The sequence below is a fragment of the Triticum aestivum genome, chromosome 5D (assembly GCF_018294505.1).
Source record: "Triticum aestivum cultivar Chinese Spring chromosome 5D, IWGSC CS RefSeq v2.1, whole genome shotgun sequence".
NCBI classification, from domain to species: Eukaryota; Viridiplantae; Streptophyta; class Magnoliopsida; order Poales; family Poaceae; genus Triticum; species Triticum aestivum.
In genome coordinates, this window is record NC_057808.1 from 528665306 (window position 1) to 528677387 (window position 12082).

General features: G+C 45.4%; 1 protein-coding gene across 1 annotated transcript; it reads left to right on the top strand.

Annotated features, from left to right (window-relative positions):
• Positions 1–1354: 1354 nt before the first annotated feature.
• On the top strand, positions 1355–2101 carry LOC123126003 (uncharacterized). The gene is made up of 2 exons (XM_044546431.1): positions 1355–1518; positions 1611–2101. The coding sequence occupies exons 1-2, from the start codon at positions 1458–1460 to the stop codon at positions 1943–1945; spliced, it is 396 nt and encodes a 131-aa protein (XP_044402366.1). The 5' UTR covers positions 1355–1457; the 3' UTR covers positions 1946–2101.
• The last annotated feature ends 9981 nt before the right edge of the window (positions 2102–12082 follow it).

Consider the following 12082-nt stretch of genomic DNA (forward strand, 5'->3'; position numbering starts at 1 on the left):
CTTCGACAAGGGAGCATAGGCCCCTCTACCGAGTACAAGCAATGAAGGCTAGACTTAGGATTTTCTCCCCGGAGCTCGATGCTTGGTACTCAAAGAGCACCACCAAAAACTAAGCCCACAGAGTTGCCACCGTCCACTTGCGGAAGAAGTCTTGCTCCAGTGTCCCTGTTGTCACCAAAATTTCAGACCAGGACGAAACCGACACATTGGGGAGTTATTGGGAAGCTAGATGTACATTCGCTAATGTGTAGCGGACAATAGATACCCATTAGAGTTCATCACTTGCGTTGGCGGGAAGCGAAGGGTAGACTGTCATGTGGGACCACATGGCCACATCACATGTGCCACCTCCAATGGCCTCTTTGGCCAAGTTGTCACAACCTCCGACTCAATAGGTCACATCACCGTCGGTATCTGTGCCGAAGGGATCACAAAGAACAACACATATGCATCGTAGAGGATGCCGGTTCTCAACGGATCATGCCGCCATCCACTCCTCCGCTGCACCTCGAGGTGCGAGCCACCGCCGCCATACGTCCCCTATAACCAAGAACCGAAATAGGCTCTCAATCACGCTAAAGGCTGACCAGAACCTCGGCCCCAGCCGGTTGCAGACTAGAAAAAGGTCAAATGATCCACCACCAGCAACACACTGCCCTTGAAGCCATGGCGACATGGCAGCCACCACCTGGCATGGGGGGTTCCTCCATGGAGTTCGGGCTCCGTTGGAGTGCACGCCGTCTATGGCCGTTACAGCCCCCCACGGCAAGTTCACGAGCTCACCACCGCCATCGAACCAGGTCGGCTTAGCCTGCCAGCTTCTTTCGACGGCGGCGAGATAGGTAGGAGGGGATGGGGCGGGGGCTAGGGTTGCGTGTGAGCCGCCTCCCTAGGAGCGACGTGGGCATTTTATTATCTCTACTACGGATGTAAGTACTGAGCAAACACATGCAAGTCTCATTTAGAAAATGGTGTGGCTAGATCTCAGTCGACTAAAGATTTAACCAAGTCCCAATCAAGTGAAGAACATATAAAAAGAAGAAGGAAATAATTAAAAATGAACGTGATTAGGTGAATGAAGTGCTTTCCTGAAACAAAGAATATATCCTACATTGGAGCAGTGCACCTACACCATATATAGCCTACGTACAAGAATCAACGGAGTAAATGTTTTTAATCAGATCTAAATCAGATCTGATTTGGTGCTGGCCTTGTATTATACTACATCAGGTACACGTTAAATGGCTATCAATCTCTTTCCTTACAACAGCAGATCCTAAGATCTTCTAAGCAAGGTAATTACACCGCATCATCTGCTGCTATATGCATCAGCATCTATCAACTTCCTCTGGTTCGTTGTCATATAAATAGCCATCTAGAAGCCCCATAGGCGATGTAGTAGAACAACAAAAAGGCATTGTAACTGCAATAGACATCCAGGCAAGGTAAACAGCGGCATGGACTTCAAACTAATAGTGATCCTTGTGGCCTGCTTGTTCTTTTGCATTACTAACAGAGGTATCCAAACAATCTCCAAGAAACAATCCTATTATCAATCTCCATTGTCCATGAATCCACATGCCATCCACTGAGACTCTTTTCCTTTTCAGGTGTTCACGCAGGCAACGCAGATGCATCCTCGTGCAGAGCTTCGGATCTCGTCGTCAGCACGAAGGCCGAGGCCGGCCCGGGAGGAAGACCGCAGCACTTCGTGAGCGTGATCAACACTTGCAGCTGCGCGCAGAAGAACATCAAGCTGGCGTGCCCGGGCTTCAACTACACCATCGATGTCTACCCGGCGAGCGCCATCAGGCGGGACCGCGACGGCGTGCACTGCACCCTCCTCGGCGGCCGCCCGGTGGGGCCTGCCCGGTCGGTTAGCTTCATCTACGAGTCGAGCGCAACCTTCAGCTTCCAGCCCGTCTCCTCCACCAGCGTCTGTTAGATCTTTATATAATACTCCCTCCCCCAAAGTTCTTGATTTGTCTAAATTTAGACAAATCTAAGACAAGAATTTTGGGACGGAGGGTAGGTGGTCTTATGATTGTATCGTAAATCTGTTTCCTTTGAATAAGAAAATCTCTCTCTATTACTTTGGAGTGTAACTGCAACTTTTGAAGGGATCAAACTCCTTGTTTTTCCTGTCCTTTTTGACGGAAAAAGAAACCCTTACTTGCAGCTTATAATTTTCAGCGAAAATTTTATCTCATGTATATGGTTCTTCATGGTAGCTGAGTGTTGACAAATCAGCCCAATGGGAATCATAATTGCGTGTAAGCTTGTTGGCTTAAAATTAGTAGTAGGCTGATGTTGTGCGACGTGCTAGAGTCAGAAAAAAAGGAGAGGTAAAGTTGGTGCGCATTAGTTGAAACAGAAATTGGGTACTCTTAAGGTGCCCATTTAATGGTGGCTCTAACTCTCCTCTAGATGAGAATTAGTTAGCGTCTCATCTAGAAGAGAATTAGTTTTTTTTAGAATAAGAAGAGAATTAGTTACGGAGCTGCTAAATCTCAGTTGACTGAGACTTCGCAAAGTCTTAGTCGACGAGTCAGCCGTTGGATCGTTTGTTCGCTACAAGATTCACGCTGGTGTGCCTGTCCTTGTTTAGGCCTGTGTAACGTACGGACCAGCCCATTTCTCTTTTTTTCCATCGGCCTTCCAACTGTTGTTCGGCCGAAATCATTAATTAAGGAGTACTCGTTGCAAAGAACACTCCATCTTTCCAGGTCACGACAAGTGGCGCACATACAGCGCGCCACTTGTCGCAACCTGGGAGTTTTCTCTTTTTTCGTAGATTCGTTTATTCAAAACGTTTTATCTCTTAAACCGTGCGTCCAAATCTCAAACCGTTTTCACCATTGGATTCCTCGCGTCGAGATCTTTAAAACTAGATCCCATGTTGATAGGTTTTGACGAACTTTTTTTTCACGGAAAAAACCAGACGAAAAAAACCGGACAAAAAACCAAACCGGGAGCACGGTTTTTTCCCTTTCCGAAAGAGGCACGCCCGTGCCTCTCGCGAAATCACAATCGTGCCTCTCGTGGAAGCAAAACCGTGACTCTCGTGGAAAGAAAAAAAAAACAAAAAACGCGTTTTTTCCCTTTCCGAAAGAGGCACGCCCGTGACTCTCGCGAAAGCACAACCGTGCCTCTGCCAATAGCAAAACCGTGACTCTCGCGAAAGAAAAAAAACAGAAAACGCGTATTTTTTCCCTTTCCGAGAGGCACGACCGTGACTCTCGCAAAAGCACAACCGTGCCTCTCGCGGAAGCAAAACCGTGACTCTCGCGAAAGAAAAAAAAAACTGAAAACGCGTTTTGTTTTTCCCTTTCCGAGAGGCACGGCCGTGACTCTCACGAAAGCACAACTGTGCCTCTCGCGGAAGTAAAACCGTGACTCTCGCGAAAGAAAAAAAACAGAAAACGCGTTTTTTTCCGTTTCCGAAAGGCACGGCCGTGACTCTCGCTAAAGCACAACCGTGCCTCTCGCGAAAAAAAAACGTGACTTTTCACGAAAGAAAAAAAAAAGTAAACGCGTTTTTTCGCGCAAAAATTTTTTTTTTCAATTTTTTTTTGTCGAAACGCTAAGGAAGACCGGGAAAAAACCAAAATGTCGAAAAAACCCGGAAAAAAAACCATTTAAAAAGCCGAAAACGCGTGCGGAAAATTAAAAAAAAACAAAATCTGGAGGAAGCGTCCAGAGCGCGACGCGTGACGAATGGCTGAGAGCGCGCCAAGTGGCGCTGATCGTTGTGAGGCTCCCGAAGGAGCGCTCGTTAACTAGTTGCTCCCTTGTTCGGCTGGGGGTGTCGAGTGTTTTGCTTTGTGGGCTCGGCAGGTTGTTTAGGCGGGCCATTTTTTTTGTTTTTTGTAGTTGTTTTCGTTTTCCAAGGCTGCAATTATTTACATTAGCATTTGTCTAAAAAAAATTACATTAGCTAGCCAGTTTCCTACTGAATTATTAGCTACTATGCTAAACTGAGTTTTATATTGTTGTTCTTGTACTCTTTTTTTTGAGTAAAATGTGCTTTTTGTTGCTCATTTTATCTTTTGTTTTCTGCTATCTTCGTGCAGCATCTCAGGACTCGCATGCACAGTTTGCAATATCAAAAAATGGTTGTTTTGGGTTGCAGATTTAATGAACACTTATGTAGAAGCAGGTCTGCTGTATTCATGCCTGTCCGTTTCTAGCACATACGCCATGTTTCGAAAATATATAGTGTGGGCATTTTTGACTCATGAAAAGTGGATATCTTTTTGCTCGGCGACATCTAAACTACTGTTTAAATTAATATTTATATTTGTAGTAGATGTAGACTGCTTTTTTCAGGTCAGTGAAATGTTAGCCTACATTTTTTTACTTTATTAAATTATGTATATGTTACCTCCAGACATTCTCTTTGAAATCATTCTCTAAATATTTTCTTTCTTTTTTTAAATTCATTTTACTTGTAGTATGTTGTTACTGAAGATGTAGGTTTTTCATACTGATCTACTTACTAGCCCATTTTTTTGGCGCTTTTTTAATGTGCATAGGAGTTGGTTTTGTGGAGTTTGTTTGAGCCGTTGTAACCACGAGAGAGCCTGGAAGCGGCTTAAGCATGTGGAGTTTGTCTGAACCGTTTTAACTCAGCAGCCTCTGTTTTATTTTATTTTATTTTTTATTTTTTTATCCTTGTTTTCTTATTACTTTTTGTCATGATACCACCCTATGTTTATTAACCTTGTTTTCTTATTACTTTTTTCACTATACCACCATTTGCCCGGCATTATGCTTGCAACTGCAAGTGTCGTCCTCGTTTGCAATTGCATGCCTACACACCCAATTGCAACTGATTTATTGCTTTTGTCGGTGGTCTGGGGAGACGCAGGGGGCAGGTAGTTGCATGTATGACAATAGGCATGCAACTGTAAGTGTCTCCTTGTACGCAATTGCATATGAACATGCCAGATTGCAACTGACGTTTTGTTTTGTCGGCTGGTAGCGGGAGAGGGAGCGGGGTTGCATGCCTGACACTAGGCTTGCAATTGCAAGTGTCGCCCTCGACTGCAATTGGCCTTGTGTTTTTGTCCGATGCGGTGGGAAATACGGGGGGCAGTTGCATACCCAACACTAGGCTTGCAACTACAAGTTTTGCTCTTGACTGCAACTGCATGCCTATAGACCAACCGCAACTGACCTTTTGTTTTGTTGGTGGGCGGCAGGAGAGGGGGTCAATTGCATGTCCGACACTAGGGTTGCAACTGCAAGTATCGCCCCTAGACTGCAACTGTATGCCTATACACTCAACTGCAACTAACATTTTTGTGGTCGGGGGTCTTTGGGAAAGGGGCAGTTGCAAGCCCGACAGTAGGCTTGCAACTGCAAGTGTCGCCCTCGACTGCAATCGCATGTCTACACACCCAATTGCAATTGATCTTTTGATTTGTCGATGGTCTGTGGGAGACGGGGCGGGGGGGGGGGGGGGGGGGGAGTTGCATGTCCGACACTAAGCATGCAACTGCAAGTGTCGCCTTGTCTGCAATTGCATGTCGACACACCCCAATGCAACTGACGTTTTGTTTTGTCGGTGGGCAGTGGGAGGGGGTGGTTGCATGCCCGACACTAGGCTTGCAACTGCAAGTGTAGCCCACGACTACAATTTGCATGTCTCCCTGTTGGTTGCAACTGGCCTTGTATTTTTGTCGGAAGCCGGTGGGAGAGGAGGGGGGCAGTTGCATGCCCGACACTAGGCTTGCAACTACAAGTGTTGCCCTCAAGTGCAATTTCTTGTCTCCCTCATGACTTCAACTGGCCTTGTGTTTTTGTCGGAGGCCGACAGGAGAGGAGGGGACAGTTGCATGCCCGACACTAGGCTTGCAACTGCAAGTGTCGCCCCCGACTATAACTTAGTGGTGTTTGTTGGGGTGGTGGAGGCACCTAGACACGCAACTGCAAGTGTCATTTCAGACTGCAACTGCATATCTTCAACACGACTACAATTTAGTGGTCTTTTGTCGGGTTTTATCAAGAAAAAAATTAATGCACACGCGATATCTCAATTGTAACCGCACGGTGTAACATGAAACACGACTATAAGGTGTACAGATGCCTGTAACTAGCCACTCCCTAAACTTTCATATTTGTTTTGCAAATATACATTTTTTATTTTTATTTTACATTTTATAATATATGGCAAATATTTTTAAGTCTTATTGAATATTTTTTGCAATTGCACATTTTTTTCAGTGCACAATGAAGATTTTGAAATACAGAAACACTTTTTGTGAAATATCACGACTAAACAAGTGCTTACTTTTCTTTTTTTAGCGAACATGGAACTGAAAAAGAAAAAAAATGAACATACAAAAGGAAAAAATAAAACAGGAAACCCAAGAAAAACTAACAAAAAACTAGACACGGGGAAATCATACAAAGACCTAACGATATGCTAGTGGCCCTTCTAGCGCGCTACAAGAAAAAGTAGCGCCCAGAAAATCACATGGCAATACAAAATCGTTGGCAGAAAGCACTTGTCGTGCACTTTTCTGTCTTTATCCTGGGCCTACACTTTTTCTTCAACACCTTTTCCCTGCGTGAGAAAACAAGCGAGGGAACATCCTAGCCCAAAGACACAAACAAAGAAAGAAACCCAGCTGAAATAAACAAACAAATAAGCAAGAAAGCCCAGAATTTACGTACGTGGATACAGGCATACAGCCCATCCGACGCCAAGTCAAAAAAAGGCCTATTCTACTGTAGATGACATCAGTTGACTTAGACTCCTCGAAGGCTAAGTCGACTGAGAACTAGACAGACCCAATTAGTTATGTCTAATCTAGATAGCTTTCATTTACGATCACCGGCGGAGCTTCTTGCACTGGGCCGTGGCCCACCCATGGCTGGAGCAAAAAAAATGGCATCATACCCAGCCAGCCAGCCCACAAGATACCAGAAGTGCAGCCCACGCCGATAGAGCTAGGCGCCTCGCAGCCTCACCGCGAGGACTATTTCTCGTGAAACCCTGTTTGCCGCTCGATGCGGCAAATTGTCGGGGCAACGCACAGGGTACCAACGAGGGCATTAGCGGGTGGGCCGGCCAGTGAAATGTTTCAACAATTCCGGTTTGGGGAACCTTCTTGCTGATTCCCAGTCAGGTTTTTTTTCGGTTTAGGGAACCTTCTAGGAGGTTCCTGAAACTTTTTTTCCTGTTTCATTTTCATTTTCTTTTCTTCTATTTCTTTTTCCTTCTCCTTCTTTTTATTTTTTATTTTTCCTTTTGTCATTTTCAAGTTCTTTTTTCATCTTTTTTTCAATTTTTTCGTTTTCTTTGTTTTTATATTTCAGAATTCTACAAACGTTCAAAATACTTATTATTTTATTTGCATTTAATAAACCTTTCGATATTTTAAAAATTGTTTGCATTTTTCAAAAAAAAAATCCCGTTTTCAAAACAATTGTTTATGTGTTAAAATAATGTTCCTGTTTCCAAAGTTGTTGGAGATTTTCAAAAAAATTGTCCATTTCAAAATTTGTTCACAAATTTTATAAATGTTCGTGCTTTCAAAATCTTTGTTTCTAAAATTGGTTCTAGTTTTTTTTTTTTTCAGAAGTTCAAAAAATGTTCAGAATATTTCATAATTTGATTGCATTTCCACAAAAGTCCGGATTTTAAAATTTTCCTTGAAGTTTGAGAAATTGTTCGCGTTATAAAAAATGTTCAAGGTTTTCAAAAAATGTACGGTTTTCAATAGTTTGTGCATGTATTCATAAAACGTTTGCAATTCCTGGGAATTTAAATTTTGTTCGTATAATTTTTAGAGTGTTCGTGCTTTCAAAAGGGCACCAACGCCGCTTCCAGTACAAATGGTTTTGCAATTTCCAGAAATGGCTAGAGTATTCGGAGGACAAACATCGTGCATATTGTTTGTATTGCTTTGTCTCTAGTAAAAATGAGAATATATTAGGTGGTTCTCATGTCTTCACAGTAGATGGATTTGACAGTTGGAAGAGAGTTAACTCTGCAAAACATTGTGCATTCTTAACCCAGATGGGTTTCGGACCATGCTCACCACACAATGATGCATTCACAGATGGCCAAGCCTTGATGAACCAATGTGGGTTAGTTAAGGACAAGGAGAAAGAAGAAAGAAACCGTCTAAGGCTGGAAGTTTCAATTGCAATAGTTAAGTAGCCCGCACTTCAATCTTCTTCTTTTAGAGGACATGATGAAAGACCCCAGTCAAAGAATAAAGGGAACTTTCTTGAAATGGTGGAGCTTCTTGCTGAATTCAATCATGATATTGCCAAATGTGTGTTGGGGGATGCTCCATATGGTTCTAAATACACATCACCAGATATTCAGATGTTATGGATTTTGGTCCGAGGTAGTATATATGTATATATATGCATCTGCTCCTCTTGTAATCAATGTGAACAGAAGGTGTAGTGACTATATCTATTGAATTAGTATACATGCTCTATAATTTGAAAAATATTGTGCTCTCTGGCTGGCCCAACTTTTTCAAGCTCCGCCACTGTCTACGATGTTGGACACTTTTTGTCGCTTTTATTTTGGGCCGGGCTTTTTCCCCCTTGTGTGTTGTTGTTGGCTGGTTGGCTGGACCACGTGGTGAAGCATCTATCTGATGATTAGGGGTGAGACCAGATCGGATTCAAACGGACAATGCTCACATCATATTCAATTTCATTTTTTATTTCATATTATTTATGTTTGTCTAACTTTGTGATGTTTTTATTATGAAAATCGAAAAGACAGCTCGTTGTTCAAAGAAAAAATGGTCTCATGGACTGACTGAGAAGTAGTTGTGTTGCCGTTGATTTCGGTACTGGTTGGCCTTTTAGATGCGTCGAGTGCACAAAGTGAAGGAAATATGCCCTAGAGGCGATAATAAAGTTATTATTTATTTCCTTATTTCATGATAAATGTTTATTATTCATGCTAGAATTGTATTAACCGGAAACTTAGTACATGTGTGAATACATAGACAAAACAAAGTGTCCCTAGTATGCCTCTACTTGACTAGCTCGTTTATCAAAGATGGTTATGTTTCCTAACCATAGACATGTGTTGTCATTTGATGAACGGGATCACATCATTAGGAGAATGATGTGATGGACAAGACCCATTCGTTACCTTAGCATTATGATCGTTACAGTTTCATTGCTACTGCTTTCTTCATGACTTATACATGTTCATCAGACTATGAGATTATGCAACTCCCGAATACCGGAGGAACACCTTGTGTGCTATCAAACGTCACAACGTAACTGGGTGATTATAAAGATGCTCTACAGGTGTCTCCGATGGTATTTGTTGAGTTGGCATAGATCAAGATTAGGATTTGTCACTCCGTGTATCGGAGAGGTATCTCTGGGCCCTCTCGGTAATGCACATCGCTATAAGCCTTGCAAGCAATGCAACTAATGAGTTAGTTGCGGGATGATACATTACGGAATGAGTAAAGAGACTTGCCGCTAACGAGATTGAACTAGGTATTGAGATACCGACGATCGAATCTCGGGCAAGTAACATACCGATGACAAAGGGAACAACGTATGTTGTTATGCGGTTTGACCGATAAAGATCTTCGTAGAATATGTAGGAACTAATATGAGCATCCAGGTTCCGCTATTGGTTATTGACCGGAGATGAGTCTCGGTCATGTCTACTTAGTTCTCGAACCCGTAGGGTCCGCACGCTTAACGTTCGGTGACGATCAGTAATATGAGTTTATGTGTTTTGATGTACCGAAGGTAGTTCGGAGTCCAGGATATGATCACGGACATGACGAGGAGTCTCGAAATGGTCGAGACATAAAGATCGATATATTGGATGACTATGTTTGGACTTCGGAAGAGTTCCGAGAGAGTTTGGACGAATACCGGAGTGCCGGGGGGTTACCGGAACCCCCCGGGGAGTGTAATGGGCCTCATGGGCCTTGGTGGAGAGAGGAAGGGGCGGCCAGGGCAGGCCGTGCGCCCCTCCCCCTCTAGTCCGAATTGGACTAGGAAGGGGGGGCGGCGCCTGTCGTGGATCTAAGACTGACAGTAGAATGGGGGGTAGATATTAGGGAGGCAAGATCCTAGCTATGGCGAAGTTGTACACACGAGTTTTACGAGTTCACGCCCTTCGCGGAGGAAGTAATAGCCCTACGTCTCGGAGCCCGGAGGCGGTCGACTGAATTATGTGTGTGTATGTTACAGGGGGTGCGAACCCTTGTGCCGGTGGAGGGGGGTGGCATATTTAGAGTGCGCCAGGACCCCAGCCAGCCCACGTTACAACGAGTTCAATGTACATAAAGAGGGAGCGTTATAGGTAACGTCCATAATAAAGTGATATAAATGATCATTAAGTCTACGAGTAACGCCTGACCGTTGCTGTGCAGAGTGACTTTGTACCTTCTGTCTGTCGAGTGGTTTCTGTTACGGTCGAGTGACATAGAACCTTCCGAGTGAAATGCTTCTGGTCGAGTGGATGCTGTTATCCTTTGAATACTTCTGACTTTAAGGTGATGTCCTAGGGGAGGGTGTCTAGGTCAGGCCTATGACCCTACCCTAGGTACATAGCTTCATCATTAGCCCCCGAATGGTTCAGGGTTCGAGTGGAGAAGGAGTTGTGAATACTTCTGACTCTGTTTTTGCGCTTCGGAAGTGTCTTGCCTGGTCCAATGAATCAACACGATGACTCCAACTTCGTTTTCAGTCGCGTTGATCCATTCTTGGTTTTGTCGAGTGAACTTTTATGGCTAAGCCTCGAGTGTTGACATGGGAAAAATCTTCCGTCTGACAGGTTGCTCTGCTGCTCGCGGATCTCGCGGGATTCGAATTTTGGGAAGCGCGCGGGGCGGAGGAGGCGGCAGTAATCGGGTTGGATTAGGCAGGGCCGCCTCGATTTCCGCGCCACCTTTTTCGCCACGTATCGCGCGTGCGACTGTTGCGGGATTCGATAGGATCGTCTGGGCCCACGGGTCAGCCACTCGGGAACGACCTCATATAAGGCGTCGGACTAGGGTTTTTGCACAGTGCATTCCCATTCTCCCTCTTTCTTCTCTGTTATCTCCACCGCATCCGCGCTGCTCCCGGCGCCGCTGCCCTGTTCGAGCTCCGCCCGCTGCAATGGGGAGGGAGAAGACGGTGGCCTTGGAGCACGTGAAAAAGGCGACGACGAAGGTGAAGGGGAAGAAGTCCAGCCGGGGCGGATCTTCGTCGAGGTCCGGCCTACCGCGCGGCTGGATCCAGGGCGATTGGATCCGGTTGACGATTCGCCAGGACGACATCGACGATCTGGCTGAGGGGGGACTGATCCCCCACGGATCCGCGCGGCTCCCGGAGGGCGAGACCGAGCCGCAGCCGCAGGAGGGTGAGTGTGTTCTCCTCGCCACCCACGTCGACCGCAGATTTTCTCTACCTCCTCATCCTTTCTTCCGAGCTTTCTTGAACTTCTTTGGTGCACAACTCCACCACTTTTCCCCCAACACCATCGTGTACCTTGCTGCCTTCGTGTCTATGTGCGAGAATTTCTTGGGTTGTCGACCACACTGGGGCCTCTTCAAGCACATTTTCACGTGTCGCTCTCAGTCGGTCAAGAAGGCCAATCCGGGTGATGAAAAGACGCAAGTGATCTAGATGTGTGGGGGCCATGGGATTCAGACGAGGGGTAAAAGCTCTTTCCTAGCCATGATCCTTCCCGAGTCAGTCCGAGGGTGGCAGTCGACCTGGTTCTACTGCAAAGACCAGCCGACTCCAGGTCAGTCGACTGGACTCCCCCCTTTTCCATGGCTCGAGTAGATAAGTCCTCCACCTTGAAAGTGGCCCCGGAGGAGAAAGCGGAGGTGAAGGTGCTGGTCGAGCGTGTGGTCCAGCTCGTTCGTGATGGCGTGACCGGCATGGATCTGTTGGAGGTCTTCCTCAAACGCCGCATTCAACCGCTTCAAGCTCGTGACCATCCGATGTGGATGTATTCGGGCATTGATGATTCCACTCGGATCCACCCAGAAGAGGTCGACGAGGATACGGTGGAGAAGTGGTTGAGGGGTATCACTGGGAACAAAGATAATCCCAGGGGGTCCAGGAGAGTCGC